Source organism: Choloepus didactylus, chromosome 2, assembly GCF_015220235.1.
Source record: "Choloepus didactylus isolate mChoDid1 chromosome 2, mChoDid1.pri, whole genome shotgun sequence".
Taxonomy (NCBI): Eukaryota; Metazoa; Chordata; class Mammalia; order Pilosa; family Megalonychidae; genus Choloepus; species Choloepus didactylus.
Window position 1 is genome coordinate 229,116,574 of NC_051308.1, and position 24,033 is coordinate 229,140,606.

General features: G+C 50.5%; 1 protein-coding gene across 2 annotated transcripts in view; it reads left to right on the forward strand.

Moving 5' to 3' along the window:
• The window catches only part of ECE1 (endothelin converting enzyme 1), a 115,363-nt gene that overhangs the window by 34,777 nt on the left and 56,553 nt on the right, over positions 1-24,033 (forward strand). The window contains exons 1-3 of one of the 2 annotated variants that reach the window (XM_037828259.1): positions 11,639-11,770; positions 11,964-12,050; positions 20,114-20,255. In XM_037828259.1, coding sequence (XP_037684187.1) covers positions 11,717-11,770; positions 11,964-12,050; positions 20,114-20,255 — 283 coding nt within the window. In that variant the 5' untranslated portion in view covers positions 11,639-11,716. Of the gene's footprint in view, positions 1-11,638; positions 11,771-11,963; positions 12,051-20,113; positions 20,256-24,033 lie in introns of those variants that run through there. The other variant, XM_037828260.1, reaches the window with a different exon arrangement.

Here is a 24,033-nt window from a genome sequence, read left to right on the forward strand (position 1 = left end):
GGAATGTGCACTCCATCTGCCCAACTCCATCCAGTTCAGTGCCCACCCCCCACTTCCCAGCCATCTCTGGGGGAGACGATTGTCCAGCTTGAATGGTGGCGGCCAGCACGTCTGAGCGAGCTCCGCCACAGGCGTGGCCATGCCTGTCCCACAGACCTGTGGGCTCCCCCTGATGGTGTGCCCCAACCTGAGCCCATGCCATGGGTCCCCCATCCACCCTGCCTGTGATTGCAGAGCCTTGGCACCTGAGAGAGTCGAGTGATTTTCAAACTCCATTTCTTGGAATCCCTGGGAAAGCCAGGTTCGGAGTTGGGATATGGGACAAAGAGTGCTCAGGGTTCCAGGCCTCATCCAGCCACCACCATGGAAGCTCCGCTTATAGGTTGTTTGTACTTTGGGGTGCCAAGCTGAGTTTTTGAATTATGGGATTAAAAAAAAATTATGTTTCAGAATCACTGCCCTAATCCAGCAACCAACTGCCTATTTTACAGATGGAAAAACTGACTCCAAAGCCCATGTATTTCCTGTAAATGGTAATATTATTCTGGCATTATTCTAAGTTTGTTTTTACTCATTTAATCCTCACAGTTACATTGGGGAGACACTGCTGTTATCTCCATTTTACAGATGAGGAAACTGATGCCCAGATGGTCACACAGCTTGCCCAAGGATTAGAATCAAAGAGTCTAGCTCCTAAGTCCACATTCTCAGTACCCGTGGCCTGACAGACACTGCTTCTCTTTATATTCTGGAGAGGGGAAGTCACTTGCTGAGGCCCAGGGTAAGGCAGTGTCAGATGTGGCGACCAGCATTTGGATGCTCTGTCTTCCAGCCCACACTCTAATCACCTCCTCTTGTCCTAAGGATCACCTGGGCTGGAGAGGGGGATGGCCTGTGTGAGCCCTGGCTCTGCCACTCACTGGCTGTGTGGCCTTGGGCAAATGAATGAACTTTTCTGAGCCTATTTCCTCACCTGTATAAAAAGTGCCCACATCATGGGGTTATTGTGAAAGTTAAACATGATCATCCGTAAGAGTTGATTGACACTGGACCTGACACAAGCTGTGAGGGCCTTGAGCACCCTCAGTTTATGGATCCAAGAAGTCCCCCAGAATTTCCTGTGCCACCTACTTCCTCCTCCCTCCCTTGCAGCCCCAAGCTCCCCACCTATGAAATGAAAATGCTAATTACAGCCATATCTGTGAACTGCTTCCTGGTTGAGCCTAATTACTGGGCAGCTCGGGCATAACTGTTATAAATGTCATCAAATTAGACAGACTAACTTTGTCTTAAGTTTTTTATGTATTAGATCAGCAAAACGTTTGGGCACCCTTGGTGTCTCCACCTGGGAGCTCACTCAGCCTGCTCGTCCTGCATGGCTTAGGAAATCACACAGGGGGTGCTGGGACTTGAGAAGGTGGGGGGCATCCGGTGTGGGGGCCGTCTGCGGGCACCTGGTCTGTCTCAAAACTCAGGGCTTTGGGAAGATCAGAGTGGACAACTCAGCCCCTTCAGTCTGGCCGGGAGGTGATGGCTGAAGCAGTGAAGATGAAGCAGGCGGGGCTGGGGGGTGAGATGGGGAAGGAAGTGGTGGCTGCAGTCTTATTTGTTGTTATGGCAAAACCACAAGCTTGGAGGATAGATACATTTGAGTTCAAATCCAGGCTTTGTGTTTACCAGATGTGTGGCTTTGGGCAAGCACCTCATTGTTTTACGCTATGCAGCAGGGACAGTCGAGGAGATAATATGTACCAACATGCCCCCCCCAGTCCCGGGGCCGCAGTGTCCCAGGCTGTCTCTAATCATCGTTCCTTGCCTTCCCTTCTCCCACCATTCTCAGTATGTCTTGAGGAGCCAGCCCTTTCTGAACTCACTGCCACACACGCTGACGTTGAGCAAGTGCTGCTTCTCTGCTAGGTTATGGACTTTCCATGTCTTATTTTGTTTAATACATCACATACCCTGCCCTATTATCGTCATTTGATAGATGAGAAAACTGAAGCGCAGGAAGGAAGTGCACAGCTGCACTTTGCTGCCGGCTCCTGTGTTGAGATGAGTTGCTGGAAGGCCGTGCAGGGCAGTCAGAGAAGGCTGCCTGGAGGAAGATGCATCTGAGCTGAGCATTAGCCAGAGGGAGAAGGACAGAAAAGGCATTATAGGCAGACAGCAGTGGCTGTGCAAGGCCTGGAGGCAGGAAACACGGTGTGTTTAGGGGAACTAACTGGTTCCAGCCTGGTGGGGAGGAGTGGTGAGAGATGAGGCTGGAGAGGATCCAGGAACCAGGTCTGTGAGTGAAGGGGGGTGGTTTGGGGGGACAGGGGGAGATTGGAAGCCTGGCCAAGGCTCGTGGTCTTTATTCTGCCAGGTCCAGACAGCCTGACTCCTGTGAAGCTGGAGAGTGACTGGATTGTATCAGTTTGTTTAGAAAGTTCTCTGGAGCTACCGGGAAATGAGGGGCTATAGGGAGCGACAACTGGAGATCGAGGGAGGGGCAGGGAGCTAACCAAGGAAGGCTTCTAGCGGGTGGGTACTAGAGCCAAGTGGGCCTAGAGAGGGGCCAAAACGACCATAGAGGCTGTCAGGCAGGCCCTGGGAAAGGGTGGCCTGGGTCGGGGAGCAATCAAGAGGTTGCTGGCCAGGTTTGGGGCTTGGGGTGGCAGTGGGCTGGCAGCACCAGGTGAGGCTCTCAACACCTCCAGGGGCCCCCAGGTGGGTGAGTCAGCACCAGACCAGAGGGTGAGTGTGTTCAGCTCCCAGCGTGTGTGGGCGAGTCTCCCACTGCCACCTCCATGGGAAGCCCAGCGCTGGGACCTGGGTCCAGACCACGGTGATGCACTCTCTGGCTGGCAGGGTCTTCTCAGATGAGACTGGCACCAGCCTGGGCCCCCCACATATGCTCTGCACCCTTGGCCTTCGAGTGTCTCCCCAAGTCTCACCTTTAGGCCTCCCCTTCCCTCCTCACTGCTGCCCACCTTCCCCCTCTGGCATTCAGGCCTCCTGCTCCATCTCACCCCTGGCCACATGAATCCCAACCCAGGGCCTCTGGGAGGCAGCGTCTCCCTACCCACCCTATCATATCCCTCCTTATTTCCCATATCCCAGGATGGGGTGACCTGTAGCCTCCTGGAGAGCCAGGCCCCAGGGAGGAGACACGAGAAAAAGGGGAAGAGTCCGGGTCCCAGGCCAGGAAGATCTGGGTGCAAATCCTGTCTCTGCCACTAGACTGGCAAGCTGCCTCCTTTCTCTGAGCCTCATTCTCTGCACCTGTAGAATGGGGATCCCAGGGCTTATTCCCAGATGGAACTGAGCAGTGTTCTGGCCATGTCAGGGGTTGATGATCCTATTTGCCGTTTGAAGTTATTGTTTTATTAAATACTCTTTTTGTTATAGAAAAATTTTAGATTTGCAGAATTTTTGCAAAGATAATAGAGCTCTGTTATGTCCCATACTCAGTTTCCCTCATTATTAACATCTTATATCATCTGGTTCATTTCTCACAATTAATTAGCCAATGTTGGTACATTATTATTAACTAAAGTCCATACTTAACTCAGATTTCCTTAGTTTTTCCCTAGTGTCCTTTCTGTTCCAAGATCCTATCCAGAATTCCACATTATATTTATGTCTTCTTATGCTCCCTTTGGCCGCCACAATTTCTCAGACTTTCCTTGTTTTTGGTGACCTTGACAGTTTTGAGATTTACTAGTCAGGTATTTTGAAGAATGTTCCTCAACTGGGTTTTGTTTTGTTTTGTTTTGTTTGCAATTTTGTTGATAGATACTCATACACCATATAATCTATCCAAAGTATATAATCAGTGTCAACTGGGTTTTGTCTGATGTTTTTCTCATGATCAGACTGGGGTAATATGCTTTTGAGGGGAAGATCACAGAGGTAAAGTGTCTTTTTCATCGCATCATATTAGGGACACACGGTATCAAAATGACTTATCATTGTTGATATTAACCTTGATTGTCTGGGCAGCCATTCATTTTGCCCTGAGTATAGCAGTAGGGCAAGGTCAATGCTCACGTGTTGGCTGAACCAAGGCCAAGGTCAGGGAACATGGATGAGGGCAGAAGCAAATAGGAAGGGCAATAAAAAAAATAGAGAGAAGCAGGAGTGGGTTGTGCAGTGTGTCCCTCAGGTGGCGGTTCACTTGGGGGTGGACTGCTGAGCGCCAGCCAGTTCATATTTCAGCTCATTTAATCTTCACAACAGCGCTTTATACAGAGGAGGAAACTGAGGCCCTGAGTGGAGAAATGACAGGTGACCTGGGATTAGGCCCAGGATTGTTTTTATTGCCTCAGTCTTCCCACTGTTGAATAAATACCTTGAAGCTACTTTCCCAGGATAGTGGCTGTGTTCCTGATACAGGTTGTTTCTAACTCATTTATTCCACAAAGAATTCATGATGGGTTATGACTAAAACATAGTCAATAAAACAATATGCAATAGAAATGGAAGTTCAGGATCAGGGAAAGTATTATAGAAAGTGTAGCCCAGGAAAAAGCTGAACACAAAGGCCAGGAAAGTTCTCATAGATAAGTTTCTAATTTCTATGAGCTTCCTGGCAGCCAAGGAAGAAAGGGATACAGGTTGGTTTCTATGATTCTTATTGTCAGAAAGCAAGGAAGCAGTTTACTTCTTCAGGAACTTTGTGGTAAGTTTAAAAAGAAATTGATCACATGGAAATTTCTCATGTAAAAGACACTAAGAAGGTTCCTCAAAAAAAAGAATAACAGAACTACTGTATGACCCAGCAGTTCCACTCCTAGGTATATTGCCAAAAGAATAGGAAACAAGGGCTCAAATAGATGCTTATATGCCAATGTTAATAGCAGCATTATTCACGATAGCTAAAGGGTGGAAACAACCCAAATATCCATCAACAAAAGTATAGTTAAAGATATAATGGGATATTAGTCCCCCATAAAAAGAATGAACTTCTGATAACATGCTACAACATCGAAAATATGCCGAATAAAATAAGCCAGACACAAAAGGACAAATATTGTATGATTCCACTTATAGGAAATATCTAGAATATGCAAATTCATAGAGATAGAAAGTAAATTAGATGTTACAAGGGGCTAGGAGAGAGAGGGAATTAAATTAGACAGTTATTGCTTAATGTGTATAGAGTTTATGTTTGGGGTGAGGGAAATTTTTGTCAATAATAGTGATGGTTGTGCAACATTGTGGATGTAGTTAATGCTCTGACTTGTATACTTAAAAATAGTTAGAATGACAAATACATATATATATGACACTGAGATGTGTAATGGATAATGTGATAACAGTAGTAGATTTCATGTGGTGTCACTTCAGGAGTGATGGCCAATTTTTTACTATCTGTCCCCTTGCTTAAATTTTTCCTATTTGAATTTTATTTGAGTGTCATCAAGCAACTAAACTCTTACTATTTCTTTTTTTGTTGAAGTCACAGATGCCTGTGCCCTAGTGAAAATTTGGGGTACAGTTATCTGTATACCAGGATCTATGCTAGGCACTGCAGATGGAAGGTAGTAAGATGGTGGTGGTCCACCCACCCCCCACTTCCACACAATCTCCGTCCCCAGAAACAAGACACCTGGACAAATGCCCGACTGTAATGCACGTGCTCTGTCAGGGGCACACGGGAGGGAAGGGCATGATTCCCCCTGACTGGGGAGGGGGAGGGCATCGTGAAGGAGGAGGCAGGCTGGGATGGAGGGGTCCAGTCTTGGGAAAGGGAGTATCAGCCTGGAGGCCCCTGGAGAGTGGGGCCCATGTCCTACTCAGGGCCACTTCCTCAGTTTGCAGCATAGGGCCTGACAAGCACCTGCCTTGGTGAATTCCTATGGAGAGATTGACATGTGCAGGCATAGGTGAGGGGTCAGGGTGACAACCACCGTGGAACGGGGTAGGTGGGGGATGAGCCTGGAGAGGTGGGTTTCGGCCAGAACAGGGAGTCCTTGAATGCCAAGCTAAGGAGTTTGGATGTTGTTCTTTAGTTGGTGGGGATCTAGTAAAGGCCTTGTGTTGTTTAAGTAATAATAATACAAACAACAGCTAACACTTTGTGCCCAGCACTATTCTAAGACTTTACCTGAATTAACTCATTTAAGTATTGCAGTAGCCCTAGGAGGGAGGTACTATTATTATCATCCCCATTTTACCAATAAGACTCTGAGGCACAGAGAGGCTGAGTCACTTGCCCAAGGTCACACAGCTGACGTGGTAGGATGGGGATCTGAACCAAGGTTTGGATACACTGTGTTATCATAGTGCCTGTTTAAGTATTTAGCTATCATATAATATGAGTGTGTCTTAGATAACATACAAGGATTTAACTGACCCTGGCCAATTACTGGTACCAGAGTCAGGAATTGGTGGGGCCTTTGGCCACAAAGAGCAGAATCCCTAAGGAGCTGAGGCTTAGAAATAGAATGTGCAAACAGCCAGAGGGTGTGGCCGCTAAGTCCCAGGCCTCAGAATTTCACTCGCAGGGCTGCTCTGTCCTGTCTCTGACATGCTCTGAGATTCTCTGACTGTCCCCTGCCTTTGGCTAACCAACCGCGAGAGCCATCTGAGAGACTGACACGGTCAGGGCAGATGTCGGAAACCCGTAAGCCTTTATAATAGTTCTCATTTCTGGTCACCGCGGGCTTTTGCTTTCCCCAGGGCGGGGCCGCCAGAGCTGGGCACCGCGTGTCCTCGCCTGGCCTTTGCCGCTTCGTCAGTGAGCCCGGGGAGCGGGCACCGGATGGGCTGTCCGCAGGGGGCTGGGGCTGCCTCTCCTCCCCTCCCGGGCTCCGCCAGGCCCTCCTCAGCAGCTCCAGGCCCAGGTTGAACCCAGATTTCTCCTCTGAGGCTGGGAGAGGAGCTGAGCAGACCTAGGCAGGGACTCCCCATAAAGCCACAGTTGTTCTTCCCTTTTCCCCGAAGCTCGTGGGGCAGGGTGAGGCACCCACAACCGCAAATGAGGCAATTAGGGAGAACAAGAGCTGGCTGCTCTCCCAGCCCATTGTCTGCCCAGGGCACCCCTCCTGGTGCAGCGGCTCCCACTTCCACAAAGAGCACTGGGGCAGGAGTCTGGGGCCCGGGTGTGGCCTGGGAGTCAGGCAGGGGAGGCCCCGTTGTGGCCCTCTCCTCTCTCGGTTGGTAGGCACGCCTCCTTGCCAACTGACCCTCAGTCTTCTCATCTGTAAAGTGGAGGTGATGATTCTCAGCTCCCAGCTGTCTTGGGGTCAGGGGTCCAATGGCACCTAGTGGGTGTTCAGTATGCCCCTTCTCAGCCCCTCCCATCGCTATAAAATGGGAGTGAGACCTGCCGTGGCCAAGGCCCCAGCTGCCACTGTGGTCAGAATGTGGCTCACCCACTGGGGCCTCTGGCCCTCCCGACAGAGCAGAGGAGCTTAGCCATACCTGGGGTGGGTTCATTTCACTTCAGGGCCCTGAGGCAGGCTTTTAGAAGGGCCCCTCATCCTCGTCAGCTAAAAAATAAGCAGCGCTAAAAAATAAGCAGCGCTCCTTGGCCATTTTCTCCTTGGGTGGTGCATGAGCTTCACGGGCGGCAGGGCAGCCCAGCCTTGGCCCCTGGGATGGGTTTTCAGCCTCCCTCCCTTGCCTCCCACCTTCACTCAGACAGCTCTGGAGGCTCAAGCCCCAGATCAGGCCCCATAAGACACTGCCCCAGGCTTTCAGGTTCTCTGGTCTAGAGTGCTGGGGTGCGGGTCGGGGTGGGGGTGCAGGTAGGTAGGGAGTGGGAGAGGGGCTGTGTGGGAACATGGCAGGGGACAACCCTGGGGGCGGGGGGGAGAGAGTGGTCAGGAGCACTTCCCAGTAGGGGTGACCCCTGAAATGAGATGGGAGGAGGGGGAGCCACAGCTTAACTGCCCCTTGGTAGGTCTCTTCCCTGAGCCTCACTTTGGTTCTCCGTAAAGGGGGCCATGAATACCTGCTTCAGAGGGTGGGAGGAGGCTTAGATGAGATGACAGGTGTGAAGGAACTAGCCAACACCTCGCACCACCAGGTGCCCAGGAAATAGTAGCAGTTACTCCTGGCTGAGGAGATGTTCAGTGAATTGAATTTCTTTTTCAAGGGTTTTTTCCCTCAGGTGATTCAGACACCTATTTACTGACACCCTAACCCTAAACCCTCAGAGGGATGCAGAAGCTGGGGCTCAGAGACGTTTGCTCTCTGCCCTGGGCACACAGCATTTCAGCTGGGCTGCTGGAATCAGAACCCAGCCTGCCTGCCTCCTCAACCCCTGTTCCTCCAGGGACGCCAGGGCCCTCCTCAGACAGTGGTGGCCATGAGGGGGTGTCTGGCCAAGCCTACCAGGGGCCAGGTTTGCATGGCCCACCCCTTCTCAACCAAGTTCTACACCCCAGTGCTGAGGGGCCCTGGGGTTCTGCTCTCTGCTCACATGCATCCCCCTTCCTGGGGCCTTTATTCCTAGCCCTGAGCTCCTTGCATGCTCAGTTTCTGCCCTGTTTCCAGGGAGGATCCTCAAACTCCATTCCAGACGGTGCATCTTTGCCCCCCACGCCTGTGGGCAGGGGAGGCCTGTGGGATGGAACTGCTCCCTGTCCTGGCATCGGAAAACAGGACTTCAGGGATTCTCAGCGACTGGGGGAGCAGCCTCTGGGCTGGGTCTATGCAGGGAAGCGAGTGGGGGGCCCTGATGGTGGGGAGAGCTGTCTGGTGAATGGGGGCCACATTTGCAGCTCATTAGGACCATACTATGGGGCAGATGTTGTGCAGTGGTCTCTTCACACCATTTTGTTTTTAGCCCAGAAGCCCCACAGAAGTCCAGATAAAAGGAAAACCACTCTGAGCTACTTCCACCAATTTCCAGAGCTGGGTGGAACTCAGTATGAAAACCACTAGCACTGTGGGGAGAGAGGTGGGCTGGAACTGGGAGAATCAGGACTGAGTTCCAACTCTGCTACTGATTTGCTCTGTGACCTTGGGGATATCTCTACTCTTCTCTGAATCTTAGCTACTTGCTCAACCCCACATTAAAAAAGGAGGTTGGATTATTCAATTGCTACATCCAACCAGGTGTGATATTCTTAAATTCTGACCCCGGGTGGACTTTTTTCCCCATTAGAATGATCCAGGCTATCTGGCTACAGAGAGATGCTTTATTTGACAGGCTAGACAGAAAGACTTACCTTAAAGTAGTAAGCTCCCTGTCACTGGGTGTATGTAAGCACACTTGGGGGGTCCATTTAGTAAATTGTAAGGGCAGTTTCTTATGGCCCCATTTTATTTTTTTAATTCATTTTTATTGAGATATATTCACATACCATGCAGTCATACAAAGCATACATTCAGTTGTTCACAATACCATTATATGGCTGTGCGTTCATCACCAAAATTAATTTTTGAACAGTTTTATTACTGCACACACAAAAATAATAAGACTAAAAATTAAAGTGAAAAAGAACAATTAAAGTAAAAAAGAAAACTGGGTGCCTCCCCCCCTACCCCATTTTTCTACTCATCCATCCATACACTGGACAAAGGGGAGTGTGATCCACATGGCTTTCCCAATCACATTGTCACCCCTCATAAGCTACATTTTTATACAATCATCTTCAAGATTCATGGGTTCTGGGTTGTAGTTTGATAGTTTCAGGTATTTACTGCTAGCTATTCTAATTCATTAGAACCTAAAAAGGGTTGTCTATATTGTGCCTAAGAGTGTATGGCCCCATTTTAGAGATGAAAACAGAGGATCGTAGGGGTTCAGTTTGCACGGCATGAAAAGGATGGTATGGGATTCAAACCCAGAAGTACCTGGCCCCAAAGCCCTGCTCCTTCATTGTATAATGCACATCCCCAGTTTCTAGGTCCAGGTTGAATACTTTAGGGGTGAGATTGTGTCCCCAAATTGTCTGTGATCTGAACCCAAATGTCGTGGGAAAAATCCCACTGTAACCCAATGTTAAGTGAGGAAGCCTCGGAGTTCTTTCTCATTCAAGGCTCTCACACCATGGGAGTGAGGTAGAAGATTCCAGAATAAAATTCTTCCCAGACACCCTGCCTCCCCCAGGGCTTGTGCTCCTGAGATGTTTCCTTTTCCTTGGACATTTAAGGATTGAAGGGCACTGCCCCAGGGTAATTTTCACTGCCCCTCCGTTTCCTCCATTCATTTTAACAGTTGTTCACTGAGCACCTACTCTGTGAAGCTGTCAGGGATTCTCTGTTGGACGGGACAGACAAGGTCTCAGCCTTGGTAGAGCTGACATTGTGGGAAGGGGAAGGAAGATAGATAATAAAGATATAAAAACAAACAAGCAAAACAGTCTGCAATAAATACTATAAAGGATTTTTTTTTTTTTAAGCACTGTAATAGAGAACTTGAGAAGCTACTTAGATAGGATGGCCAGATATTTGAGGTGACGTTTAAGCTGAGACCTGAAGCAGGAGTAGAGATGAGGAAGGTCTTGGGGGAAGGGGAAACTTGAGGAATTTGAGGAATTGACTGAGGGCTAAAAAAGCGAGGGCCTGAGTGAGTGAGGGGGCAGCAGCACAAGGTGAGGGGCAGAGGTGGGCTGGGGCTGTGGGGAGCTGGCCAGTGGAGGGGTTTTAAGCAAAGGAGTGGCAAGATCAGAATTTCGGTTTTGAAGGCTCACAGGCTGCCGAGTGCGCTGTAAGGGGACAGGAGTGGACGCTGAGAGATCAGTTAGAAACCACTGTGTCACTGTCTGCGTGACCTTGGGCAGTCACCTCACCTCTTGGAGCCTCTTTCCTCACACATTTGTGTGACTTTGAGAATCAATTCTGGGAATGAACAGAAGTGCACCTGGGAAAGCTGAAAAGTGTGTATAAATTCAAGGGATTCCAAGTCTCACTAGAAGTGGAGCCCTTTGGGAAACTGTTCTGGGTTAGAGCTTTCCTGGGTTCTTGGGTGGAAAGGAGAGTGCCCGGACCCTACCTGAGCACCTGACGTCTGTGAGAGCCCACTTGTCCAGGGGCTGGGGGACAACATCTGCTTGAGGAGAGAAGGGCCACCTTCCTGGTTTCTGACTTGCCCCAAGGCAGTGGTTCTTAATGTTTTGGGGGACAGTCACACCTTTGAGCATGGAGACAACGTTGGAATACCCCACCCCAGTTGCATACACACAGCAGTTTTCATTCTGTGTCAGGGGAGTTCTCTGGAATTTTCTGAACTTCATTCAGAAATGAAGTTTAAAGAAGAAAGAAATGAATGGGGGAAACACATTCCTTTTTTATTCCGCCTCTTTTATTTATTTATTTTTTCCCTCTAATCTTTCTAGCTCTGGTGAGGGGTGGGAGGTAGGTGCTGCCCCTACCTAGGGGCTGATGGTGGGGGAAACCTCTTGCTGGACGGATCTGGGTCTCTGGTGGGTGGGTACCTTCCTAATACTTCTGATCTGCCATTGGGGATTCTCTTATTGAAGGAGAACTTGGGTTTCTTAGGGCACTCGCAGCGGGGCCCCTTCCTGCTGGGGGCTGGCCGCGGGGGGACCCTCTCCCGACCCCCGGGGAAGGGAGCGGCCCCTCACTCGCCCGGAACTCTCGGGCCGCGGGGGTCTCCCGGGAGTCCCGGGTGGGAACCGGGAGCCGCGCGCCGAGCAGGGCCCGCCCGCAGAGGCGGCGCGATGCCAGCCCCGCCCCGGCCCAGCCCACCGCGGCCGGCCAGGCGCGCGGCGGTGGTGGCGGCGGCGCGGGCGGCTCTGGCGTCACCGGGAGCAGCATGCGGAGCTTGTGGCCCCTACACCCGGTGGCCGCCGCGCTGTCGGCGCTGGGGGTGAGGCAGGGCGTTGCATCCGCGCGGAGGGGGCGGGGACACCCCCTGCCCTGGCGCGGGCCCGTCCGTGGGCAGGTCTCGGGTGTCCCGGGCGGGGCGGGGCGCGGCGGTGGCGGCGTCGGGGCCGCTTCCCGATTCGGGCACGAGAACCATGGAGGCGCTAAGGGAGTCCGTGCTGCATTTGGCCTTGCAGATGTCGACCTACAAGCGGGCCACGCTGGACGAGGAGGACCTGGTGGACTCGCTCTCCGAAGGCGACGTGTACCCCAACGGACTGCAGGTAGGAGCCCGCGCCCTCCCCGGCCCTCCCGGTGCTCCGGGCGCCCCAGGCCCGGGCATGCGCGCTGGCACCGCCCTCCCTCCGCTCCCCCCTCACTCCCGCCGCGTCCTACCACCCCGGAAGGGAGCCGTGCCAGCCCGGGGTCCGCGGAAAAGATCCTTTCCCGGGCAGGAGGGCCCCTGAGGTGTTGCCCTGGCCTCCCACCAGCCTCCCCTAACCAGCTTTGCCCGTCTCCAGATCCTGCGGAACCACCTGCTTCTGGGGCTGGCCCAGGTGGCAGAGTCGGAGCACCCTCAGACCTGAACTTGGGCCCGTTCCCTTTTCAAATACCAGGCAGTCCCAGTCTGGCTGAGGGACTCATTGAGGGCCTCTCAGCCCCATACTGGCAGAATCCTTCTCAAACTCAAACCCAGCCATCTCCCCACCACCCTTCAGTGCACCACACTTTCTCTGTCTGCCTGGGACTTCCCCAGTTTTCTCCCTGCATCCTGGTTAACACCTCAGTGACCCTATATAGTTGGCATTATCTCATTCTTCTTCTTTCCCTCCAAATAACTGAATTTCCTAGAGTGGGGGTGGGGAACCCATCCTCTGTCCTCTCTCTCCCTCCCCCTTTTTAGCTTATTCAAGAAACCCAGTTCCTCCCTTTCCCAGGTTCTGCCCACCCGGTGGGGAGAGAGACCTCCCCACTTCCTGGTGGGGCTGCCCTGGAGCAGCCCTGAGCAAGACCTCCGCCCTGGTGGGGTTTGAACCTGGGCGGGTGGGCTGGAACAAGTTGGAAATGTGAAGAACATCCAGGAGGGTCCTTTGGTGGAGCTCCTGAGAAACCAGCCTAGACAGGAGCCAGGCACCTCGGTCCAGGAGGCCTTCTGCCAGGTTGGCCAAGAGAGGCACTGGGGAGAGTATTAAAGCCACCCAGTGAACTCACTCCAAATTGCAGCTCATCCTGACGGCAAGCTTAGGTGAGTGGAATCTCAGGGTGCCAGGCCTGGCTCTACTCAGGCACAGCTCTTAGAAGCCGGAGTAGTAATACTAATAAAGGGAAATAGCACAGATTGAGTCCCTCCTCCAGACTAGTTGAATAGACCCAAGGGGAGCTGAACTCAGGAGCCCTAGTGCTCTCCCCACTGGGATATGGCACCCTTATCCCCAGGAGCTATAGCGATTACTTTCCCTACTTACAGATGTGGACGCTGATCCTCTGAGAGGGGAAACAGCTTGCTTGAGGTCACAGAGCTAGAAAACAGGGAGCAAAAAATCAAACCCAGGTCTGTCTAGGACTCTTTCCTGTGGACCCTTTTTAAGAGGCTAAATCCAGCAGGAAATTAAATTTCTGTGGCAGGCACTTACCCTTCACAAATCAAAACAGAATGTAATCAGCAATCTTTTTCAGTCTCATCTTCCACTGAAGCTTCTAAATATATCAGCACAAATGCATTTTGGAATTCAAAACACAATTGTATGCTGGGTTGTTATCATCCTCATTGCAGCAGCCCACACGGACGTAGTCTTTTGCAGATCACAAAATATACCCCCATGCACGGGAGGCCGCTTGGTGTAGTGGAAGGAGCCCAGCCCCTGAAGCCAGAGGCCTGGGTTTGCATTCTGACTTCACTCGTGACCTTAGTCAAGATGCCTAATCTCTGTACGCCATAATTTTCTCATCTGTAAAATGCAAGTTAGAGAAATTGCACATAAAGCACATAGCATTGGGCCTGCTAGGATTATTGTTCTTGTTTTTATGATCAGTGAGGAAAGATTGCTGTCCCTATGTTACATATGTCAGAGAAGGGGACATTCTGGTGGGCAGACAGATATCTTATGGGTTGGAGTTCACTGTTGGTCTACACCAAATGGCAGAACTGGGCACATCTTCAGCTTTGCAAGCAGGAAAAGCTAAAAAGATTGGCCCAGGGATTTGGGGCATTTCCGTGGGTACGCAGCCTAGCTTGCTCTGAAACTCTAACTTCCCCAAAGCAAACTTGAACTGACCAAGAACCCATGCACCGCAACTTTCAAAGCAGTTTTCTATTTAGTTTACATTTTAATAATTGGGTATTTGTTCTCAATTTAAAAGCTTTACCTGCTCATTTGTGGAAAAAATGTATAAAAAGGGACTTGAAACAAAAAACAGTAATCCCACCACTCAGTGATTAGCCATATAGCATTTTCACACTTGCATATATGTTTTTAAACACGGTTGAGCTCATTCCAGATACATGATGCTGTATCCTTTTTTCACTTAGCAACACTTCATAAGTATTTTTCTAAATTGTTAAAGACTTACGAAACATGCTGCCATTAAAAATCATAACACCTAAAGAAAGTCATAACACCTCGTGGTACCAATCTATAAAAACGTATTTACTCAGTCCACTATAGTTGGACATTTAGGCCCAATTACTCTAATATTGGGTGACCATCTTAGCCTTTCTGATGGTTTCTTGTACATTGGTGCTAGAAACACAATGCTCTCTCAATCTTAGCCTTTTAATTTGGCCCCACACTCCAAATCTCTCTCTTGACAGGCAGCCATAAAACTAAGCTATTGCTTTTTCAAGATTTTGGAGCTCATCAATTCTGGGAATTCCAAGTTATCAAGACTATAACCTGTCAAATGAAAATGCATTTTTTTAGCCAAGCTTGCTATTTTTTTTTACTGGATGTGCTGACAGAGTCGAATTTAGTTAGAGCAATATTCTACTGTATTGCACCTGAAAAGGTTTTTTTCTTTTCCTTTATCTCATTTTTAGACACAAATTACTTGTGATCCACTGAAATTAGTTGCTTTATGGACCAAGCGCAGAATTCAGAGCCAGATAGCACTAACTTGGAGCCCCAGCTCTGTCTCTCATGGGCTGTGAGACCTGAAAGCAATTCACTTAAACAGTTTTCTTGTAAAGAGGGGTTATTATTAACCTATCTCTCAGAGGTGTTGCAAAGATTCAAATGAGACAATGTAATTGAAAGCATTTTGTGTAGAGCTCAGAAAATGGATTTTGTTGTTGCCAGGATTATTACTGAAACCAACCAGGTGTAATATCTCAGTGCTGCCCTAAATTAGCTTCCCCCCTACAAAGCTTCTGCTCTGCTAAAACTGCCTGCCTGATCTCCCTCCCAGAGCAGACAAGTGTTCATTGGCTTGAAGGGAAATAGCAAGTGTTACATCTGCAGCCTAAGCCATGGTTCTTTACTAAAACCTTTGAACTTATCCAGTTACTCTTAAAAATCAACTTTTTTTAAGAAAAATGAAAGCTGAGATATTTAATTCTTAGTGATGGTTTTCTCTGTTTTATTTATTTATTTATTTTTATTTTTTCTGCTATGTACAGGGCTGTTTCTTGAGGGTGATTTTGGGGTCACTCTCACTCAGTACTTTAAAAAGACCTCTGGTCACTGGGTAATGCTTTCAGCTCCGTCCACCTTAGAGCATTACATTCCTGCTTTAAGGTTGTTCTAGAATCTGAGATGGTCAGACCTGGGACCTCATCCACTTTCCTCATTTTAGGAGTGGGAGACAGAGGCCCAGAGTAGTGGTGGGGAGGGGGTGGCTTTCTCCCAGCAACACATAACAGGGTTTGATAAAGTCAAGGCTAAAATCCAGGCCTTTGATTTCTCAGGTTTGCATCTTTCTCCCATGCCTTTGAGAGCTGGGAAGCAACGAGACATGGAAACTGCTTCTTCTAAATACTAGACTTTAACTCCTGCTAAGCTGCAAGGAGCCCCCTTCCCTGCAATGGGTAATACTTTAAGCTGTTACCAGTCCTTGGAGGAGACTCAGGCCTGGGGGGAAGTGACAGGTAGGGCTCCCGGCAGAGGATGGGAGGACAAGAAGACAATACGGTTTTGCTCTGGACTGGCTCCAGTGGCCTCAGCCGGAAGTTCACTTTATGGAAATTTTACTGGAAGAAACTTCCCCAGACTGACACCCTCATGGAGGCAGGGTGCTTGTGGATCCAAGTTGTCACGGTTGGTCTGCTCTGGAAACTGATTCCAGGGGGGCAGCCTGGTCCCCCTGCCAGCCCTCTCGGGCGGCCAGGTTCCTGGGCTGCAGGGGGTGGGCTTGCTGCCAGCTCCTGGGCCAGACCACCCCTGTTGGCTGCTCAGGGCTGCCCAGGTCGCTGGGGGTCCTGGCTGAGGCTCAGGAGCAGCAGCCTCTGCAACGGCTTCAGCCTTCCCTTCCCGACCCCCCACTCCTAGCGCTCCCCACCCCTCCTGCTGCTGGCTTGTCTCCCGGGCCCCAGGCAACTATGCCCTGTCCTCACCTGCAGAACTTGTTCTTGTTCTAAGCCTAGGTGAGCCAAGCACTCACTTCTGTAACTGAATATTTATCCCTCATTAGGACTTTGTTCCTTTGGCTGTGAAAACCCTGGGAACTCCTGGGCTGGATGACTTCACCCCGCCCCCCTGTCTCTCTGTTTCTCTAGCGCTCTCTCTCTGTCTCTCTCCACCTCTCTCTTTTGAGAACTTTCCTTTCTCTGCCCCATTCTCTCTCTGCCTCATCCAACCATACACGGGAACATAAACCTGCCAGGGAGCCGAGCATCTGCGGTGGTTCTCATCACTGATCACTTCTGCTCCTTGGCTGATGGCCACTTCCCTGTCGCCTCTCCCGAGACGGATTGGGCCACTTGCCACTAATCCGGCTTACCATCCACATCACTGTAGACCGGCTTCTCACGGGTTCCAAAAGGAAAGTGGGAAACTCTTAGCATCCTCCCGGTGCTGGGAGCTCATTTCGCTGAATCTTCTCCTGGGTCTTAAGAAGGAGGAGGGCAGGGCTGAGGGGGCTCAGGGAAAGTCTCGGCCCGGAGGGAGCAGGGCTGCACTCTGCTCCTCAGCCCGGCCCTTTCCAGGGCACCCAGGAACTGGGCAGCCTTATTTGCGGGCGTGGTGCCTCCCACTGACTTCCCCCCATTTCTGCTGCCCCAAGAGGATGCTTCTGGATTCATTCTGCCCTCAGAGGCAAGGTTTGTCCAGAAACCAGGAGGCCCCTAGAGTCAGGACAAGTTGAGCAAAGAGCATTGCAAAGGTTTAAAAACTGTCTTCTCAAATTCCCTTTGTCGTTTCTGCTGGAACTATGAATTTTTAATTTAATTCTGATTTAATTCTAATTTAATTTTGCAGTGAACACCATCTGTTTAGATTCAGCACTTTGCTTGACATCAAACAGAGGCTCAGCTCGACTTTTTGCTCCCCTGGGGGGTTGCACAGCCTAATTGGGATGAAGCTGCAAGTTCTGGAGAGATGGGTTGTCGTTTTGTTCTCCCCTCTTCTCCCCACCCCCAGCCCCCCGCCACCCCCCATTTCCTGGGTTTCTTCTGGAACTAATACTAGTCTTACTCCTAGGGAGGTTGTAAAGAGAATAATCTAGCAAAAAGTAGAATCCACCCCATGCTTTGCTCATAGCTCCATTATTATCCCCTCCCCACTCCTTTCCTCTTCTCCCTTCCTTTCTCTCTCCCTTTCACCTTTTCTGATACTCCTTTCTTTGTCCTTGCTCTGGGCCATCTCCCTGCTCTCCACTCTATGGTGTTGGGTTTTCTGTGTCCAGATAGGATGAGGCTTTCCTGCCAGGCTGGACGGCTGTCTCCCCAGGGCCTCTCTGGCTTCCTAGAGCCAGCCCTGGACAGTGGTGTCTCCTAGCCAAGGTCTCACGGCCCCCACTCCCCCTCACCCCAAATCTCCACCCCGGGGGCTGGGCCAAGATAGGGGAGGAGAAGGGGGAAACGGGCCCAGGAGCAGAAGGACAGCCAGGAAGAGTGAGGGTAGACATTTGTATGGCCAGGTGGGGCGACCCTTGCTTCAGATCCTTCCAGGCCCCTCTGATTACCAGTGCCCAAGTCAAATTGATGCCTTTGAAAAAGCATTTTATAATTTTTTTTTGATTAGAGAAGCTGTATGATTGCAAAAAAACATGCAGAAAATAACAGTTCCCATATACCCCTCTGCTAATGCCTTGCATTACTGTGATTAATTTGTTACAATTGATGAAAGGATATTATTATAATTGTACTATTAACTCTAGTCCATGGTTTACATTAGGCTTCCCTGTTGGTGTTGTACAGTCCTGTTTTTTTTTTTTATTTGTGTTCTAGTATCATATATAGAACCTAAATTTTTCCCTTTTAACCACGTTTAAATATATAATTCAGTGCTGTTGATTACATTGACAAGGTTGTGCCACCATCACCACCATCCATTACCAGAACTGTCCCATCACCCCAAAGTTCGTAAACTTTTGAGAGCTGTGCACGTGTTCGCATCATCCCAGGCCGTCTCTGCATCAGGTCCTCACAGCTCAAAGTCTGAACTAATGAGAATAGCAAGAATCTTCGTTTCTCACATTTTTAAAAAGATCCTTGAGGGATTTGAGGAGGCGGCATTCCTCCCTCTACTTGGCGCAGTTTTCTGCTTCGGTGTCTGAGCCTCCTGGAGCCCCGAGGGGCCTGCTGGACTCTGCGGAGGTGTCACCAGGCCTCGTGTTCCTTTCCTTGGTTTTAGGACCCGATTTTTCTTCCATGGAAAGTTCCTGTGTTCCCCTTTGTCTAGTGTAACAATTCCTAGTCATTTCCTGCAGAAAACACCCAGTGGTGACCACAGGGCTTCTGGGTACCCTTCCCGGAGGTGTCAGCCCTCAGGGCTCTGGCCTGGCCCCTGGGAGCAGCCACCCCCTCGGCTGTTGGCAAGTCAGAGTCTGGGCCCCCCGTCTTCCCTGGCAGGCTCCCTGGTCTCCCTGCTCCTTGGCAGTCCATGACAGTCTCCTTGGGAGTCTCCGGCTTGCCCCCCTCCAAGCCTTGTTCCCTCCAGCTTGTACCTTTCCGCCTTGTGCCCTCCAGCTCCAGCTCTCAGGAAAAACTCCACACTTGAACCTGACTTACAGGGCCTCCCAGGATCTAGACCTCAGTCCCTTTCCTTTGTTCACCTGGACAGCTCCTACTTATTCTCTCAGAACCAGCCCATGCATCACTCCCTCCAGGAAGCCTTCCCTGACTGAATCCGTGCCCACCCCAGGCTGCTTCTTTATCTGTCTCCCTGCTGGGCTGTGAGCAGCTGAAAGCCAGGGAGTCCATCTTCTGCTCTGTATTTCCAGCATGGCCCCGAGTCGGTGCTCAGCTGTCTGACACGACCACAGGGTTACTGAAGCGAGCCCCATCTCCAGATGCCCCTTCCTGTCCTGTGGCCCTAGCTTTTACAGGAGGCACTTCTTGAAACAGGGGTAACTCTGAGCTGGCCTGGGGTGTGAGGGCTAGGGCTGAGGACCCTGAGTGCTTCTGGCTGGTGTCCTCCTCGAGCCCAGAGGGCCTGGCCACGCCCTGCACTTCCTCTCATTGTGCCTCCCTTCCTGTTTAGCTAGACTGTGAGGCCGGGGACATTTTTCCTCCCTTTGAGGACCTGCCTGAATGGAGCTGTTTCTCCTTGCAAATTCCCCAGCATCCCCCCAAACCCAAATCTCTGACCCACTGGTGGGTTCTGGAGTTGACAGACTTGGGTTCGAATCCCAGCTCTTCCACATTTGGCCATGTGACAAGGGGTGAGGGTATCACCTCTCTGTAAAAAAGAGAATTAATAATGCAGCCCTCAGGGGCTTGTGAGGGTTTAATGAGCTAAGGATGCTTGTGCTTCTGGAACGTGGGAGCTGTGGTTGTGTTGCTCCTGTCCGCAGCCCGGTTGGTTGGAGGGTCTCTGAGGAGAGCCCAGCTGGGTGCTTGCTGGATGTCTGCAAGTCCAAACATCCTGTTCTTTTTGAACTCCTTACTGAAGAAATAGGAAAAAGCTTTTTTTTTTCCCCTTCCACCCATATCAGTTGACACTAAAAACACAGGCCTGGCTGGGTTAGCTCCTTGACTCTGTGATGTTTGGGAGCAAATCTGGGCTGTGAGGAGGGTGGCGGTTTCTTTCCTGGATTAGGACTGATTGTGTGGGAACTGGACCACCTCGGAGACAAGAGGATGGCCCTGAGTTTTCCCCGGGGCCTGGGCCTGTCGTGGAGCTCCTTCCTCCTGGGGAAGGAGAGCTCGGGGCTCATGTTCTCCCTGCCCCCTCTGCCTCCTTCCCTGCAGGTGAACTTCCGCAGCCCTCGGAGCAGCCAGAGGTGCTGGGCCGCGCGGACACAGGTGGAGAAGCGGCTGTTGGTGCTGGTGGCACTTCTGGTGGCCGGGCTGGTGGCCTGCTTGGCAGCGCTGGGCATCCAGTTCCGGACAAGTAAGTGCCTCCATGTTGTGTTGTGAACTTGACTCATTCCTACCCCCGGCTTTGTCCCCTTGTGGTAGGGGGAGCTTCCCAGCTCCAGCTGGGACAGGCCTCTAAACTCTAGGAGGAGAGCTGGGCCAGGGGTGGGATGGGGTGGGCAGTGTGGGGTAGTGAGAGGTTTTGGAGTCAGAAAGACCTGACTTACAACTTATTGGCTGTGTGGCCTTGGACAAGTCACATAACCTCCCAGAGCCTATGTCTTCTCTACTTTAAATGGAGAAAACCCTGCCCAGTTTCAGGGTGGCTTTAGGATCAGAGATAATGTCTATAAAATACCTTGTGCCTGGGAGCACTTGTTTAACCTTTGCTCTGGGCACTATTATTATTAGGATGTGGGCTGGTTCAACACACTGTCTGCCATCCTAAATTCCAATAAAATAGCAATAATGGCTTCCGTTCACTGAATACTGTTGCATAGACCAAACTCCACACCACTGCTTAATATCGTAATCTCATTTCCTCCTTGCAGCAACCCTATGAGGTGTGGTTACTTTTAGCCCCATTTTCCATATGAGGGAGCGGAGCACTGAGAATAAATGACTTGCCTACGGATACTTGGCTGGCGAGGGAGTGGATAGGGAAGCTGGAATTCAAGCACCATCTGTCGGCTCCCGAGCCCAGGCTCTGCCTCCCTTTGTAGTCACAGTATGACCAGGCAATGGCCTTTCGAGCTCTAAAGCAGCCCCATCCCTTGGCAAGCTCTCCTTCCATGGCCTTTGTGAACCTCTGTGACGTGTGTATCCATCCTGCCCTGTGTATTGCGACCCCAGTGCTCATATCAGACCCCTCTCTGGTCCTGCTGTAAAGGGTCTGAAGTTGGTTCTCTGTGGCTCGAGCCACATGCTTTGCAGAGTCAATGGTCAGAAGGCATTTATGGATCTGGAAGGGGCAGATCCAAGTTTAAAACAAAGATGGAGGGTCCGGCCAATTCCAGGGTATCTTCCACTCCCCTGTGCCCCAACATCTAGCTTTCTGACTGCAGACGGTCCCCCGGTTGACAGGCTTCTGTGAGCTTTGTTTGGGGTCCCATCGCACCAACTTGGTCACTCGCCCCATCAGGGACAGTGAACATTCACAGGATCTGGGGACTTCTGCCGCAGGCTTGGCTGAGCCCGTCCCCCTGCATGGGCTGCCATGCTGGACTGGGTGGGGAGGGGCCCTGGGGACCTGGTAAGAGGACGGAACTTAGTCTGAGTCATCCTTGCATCCCCCTGGGTCAAGCATATAGTCATTCATTCATTCATTCATTCATTTTACAAACTGTTCCTGGGTGCTTATTCTGTGCCACGTACCAGACTAGTACCAAGATGACACTTAAGAAGTAACTACTTGATTATTTAACTGACTATTATGGCTTGTAGATTGTTTACCAACTGTGCCTTGTACTGTGCCTGGGCCTTTAGGTGCTTATTGCATATTTAATTGTTTAATTAATGGTTTCCAGGCCTTTAACCATATGCGGTTAGCATAGAGCTGCATGTGCAAAGAGTTTGCAAAGTGAGTGGGTGAATGAACAAAGGAACAAGGAGGGGACCGGGCCAGGGGCAGCTTTCTCTCCCCATCGCTGCCATCCTGCAGCTGCCCTCTTGCCTTGTCCTAAATCAGCTTCAGCTCACAGCACCTGACCGGTCAGCCTGCACCCTGGCCAGTCTCTTCTGCCTAGCTGTCGGCCCTGCGCATGGGAACAGGCCAGACTCCAGCAGCCAGTGTTGCCGTGAGACTGCTCCCAGGAGTTCCCAAAATGTTTCTGCACTAGAAACCAGCAGGGAGCCCCCAAGGGCCGGGTCCTAGTGATTGGTCACAAAATGCTTCCACTGTTATTCCCAGGTGGGGCCCACATGGGAGAAATCTTGGCTTTGCCGCTGCCCCAGCCCTCTCTTGAATGCGGAATGGTTTTTCCCGGGCCTAGATCTGGGTGCCAGGAAGGTCCCTCTTCACTAGGGTGGAGCTGGGTCAGGGATCAGGTGACCCTTGAGCCAACCCACGTGTTCTAGACTACCCTGACCCAGGAAAATAGTGACCACCCCAATATCAGTGGTAACCTCCGCACCAGGAGGTGCTGGCATTGGCTGTGTATGAGCAAACATCAAGCAAGTCAAACCAAATCCTTTGATTCTGAAAGACTCAGCTGTAAGTTAAGTCTGGGCACTTAAGTATAGATTTATCTGACTTCCTGCTGCACCCCCCTTTCCAGAAACTGCAAGCACTTTGCAAAGAACAACAGCAAAACAAATAAATTCTCCTAGAAAATATCTTTTCGTGTCTTACATGGCAACGAGGCCTGACACTAGTGTCTGAGAATTAGATCTGGGCCCTGTGCCTGCCTTCCCAACAGAGCATGCATGTTCTCGAGGAAAATATTTTCTTCCTCCACAGGTGGGGATCAAGTGCTGGGCAGAGCTTTTCATTCACTCAGTCGTTTGTTCAATCATTGATTCATTCATTCAGCAGTATGTTTTGAACAGCTGCTAAGTACTAAATACAATGCTGGGCAAGAGGAATAGCCAAGCAAGTAAGACACTGGCTCCAGGTGTAGCAGGGGAGGTAGACAAGAAGACAGCATGACAGTACAGCATCCTCTGTGCTGGGGGTGGACACCCAGTAGCCAAGGGGCACAGAAGAGGGGCAGCTAACTCTGCTGAGGGTCTGGAAGGATTCCCTGGGAAGGCAGAGCCCGAGCCAAGTTTTGAAGGTGTTGACCCAGATGTTAGTTGAGGAGGGCCTGGAAACAATTAATTAATCAAATACTCATTAAGCACCTGCTGGGCCAGCCATATTTGGTAAAAGAGCTACAAACCATGAAATAGTCAGTTAGTTAAATTATCAGTTATTTCTTAAGCACCCCCGCTAGGTACCTTGCCTAGTGCCTGACAGTAGTGCTCAGAACAGAACTCAAATCTGTGAGGTGGATTCCCTGGACAGGCTTCTTACTTTTAACCCAATCCCTTTGGGATAACCACGAAAACCTTAATATCTCCCCCTCCCCCCAACCAACTCTCTCACACACACACGTGTACACACACAGTCTGACTTGCCCACTCCTTGAAAATCACTTTCTTATGGTCTGTTATCTGGGTATTCTCACCAGCTAAGGCTTTGTCAAGCTCTGCTTCCTGTAGTTTATTATATAAAAACAATAGGTATTCTTTTCCTTTTCCAAATATGAAATTATACCATAATGGTAAAGAGGCTTTTTCAAACTACTCAGAAATTCCCTTCCTCCCCAACCCCCAACAGGGATTCTGGTACCTCCTCCTAGTTGGCAAATGGGGCCTGCAGTTCTGACAAAGATACTTTAAGTGGCACCGTATCCCACACCATTTCCTCTCCCGTTTTCTGCCCAATGGTACAATAATTTTTAATTATTGTGTAATTATCTCAGAACACATAATTCTCTCAAAATAAGTCACCCTGATTTTCCTCTGAGCCCTCAGCCCAAGGACTTTGTGTTTGTCATCAGGTGTTAATAACCCACAGGTAAAGCTACCAGTTCATCCAATCCCGGCTGATGTTGTGTTTTCTGAGGGAGGTCAAGCCTGCCCCTTCAGTCTTGTCCATGTATTCTTTTCTGCTTCTAAAGATTGACTTGAGAACATCCTGAGACTTGAAGGGGTTGAGTCCCCATCCCCAGCCACGTGCCCCCCACCACCACCAGGGGAAGAGAGTGGGCACACCTGCCCCAGGCCTGCAGCGTTCCTCGGGCTGCATCTGCTTAGATTCCCAGTTCTCT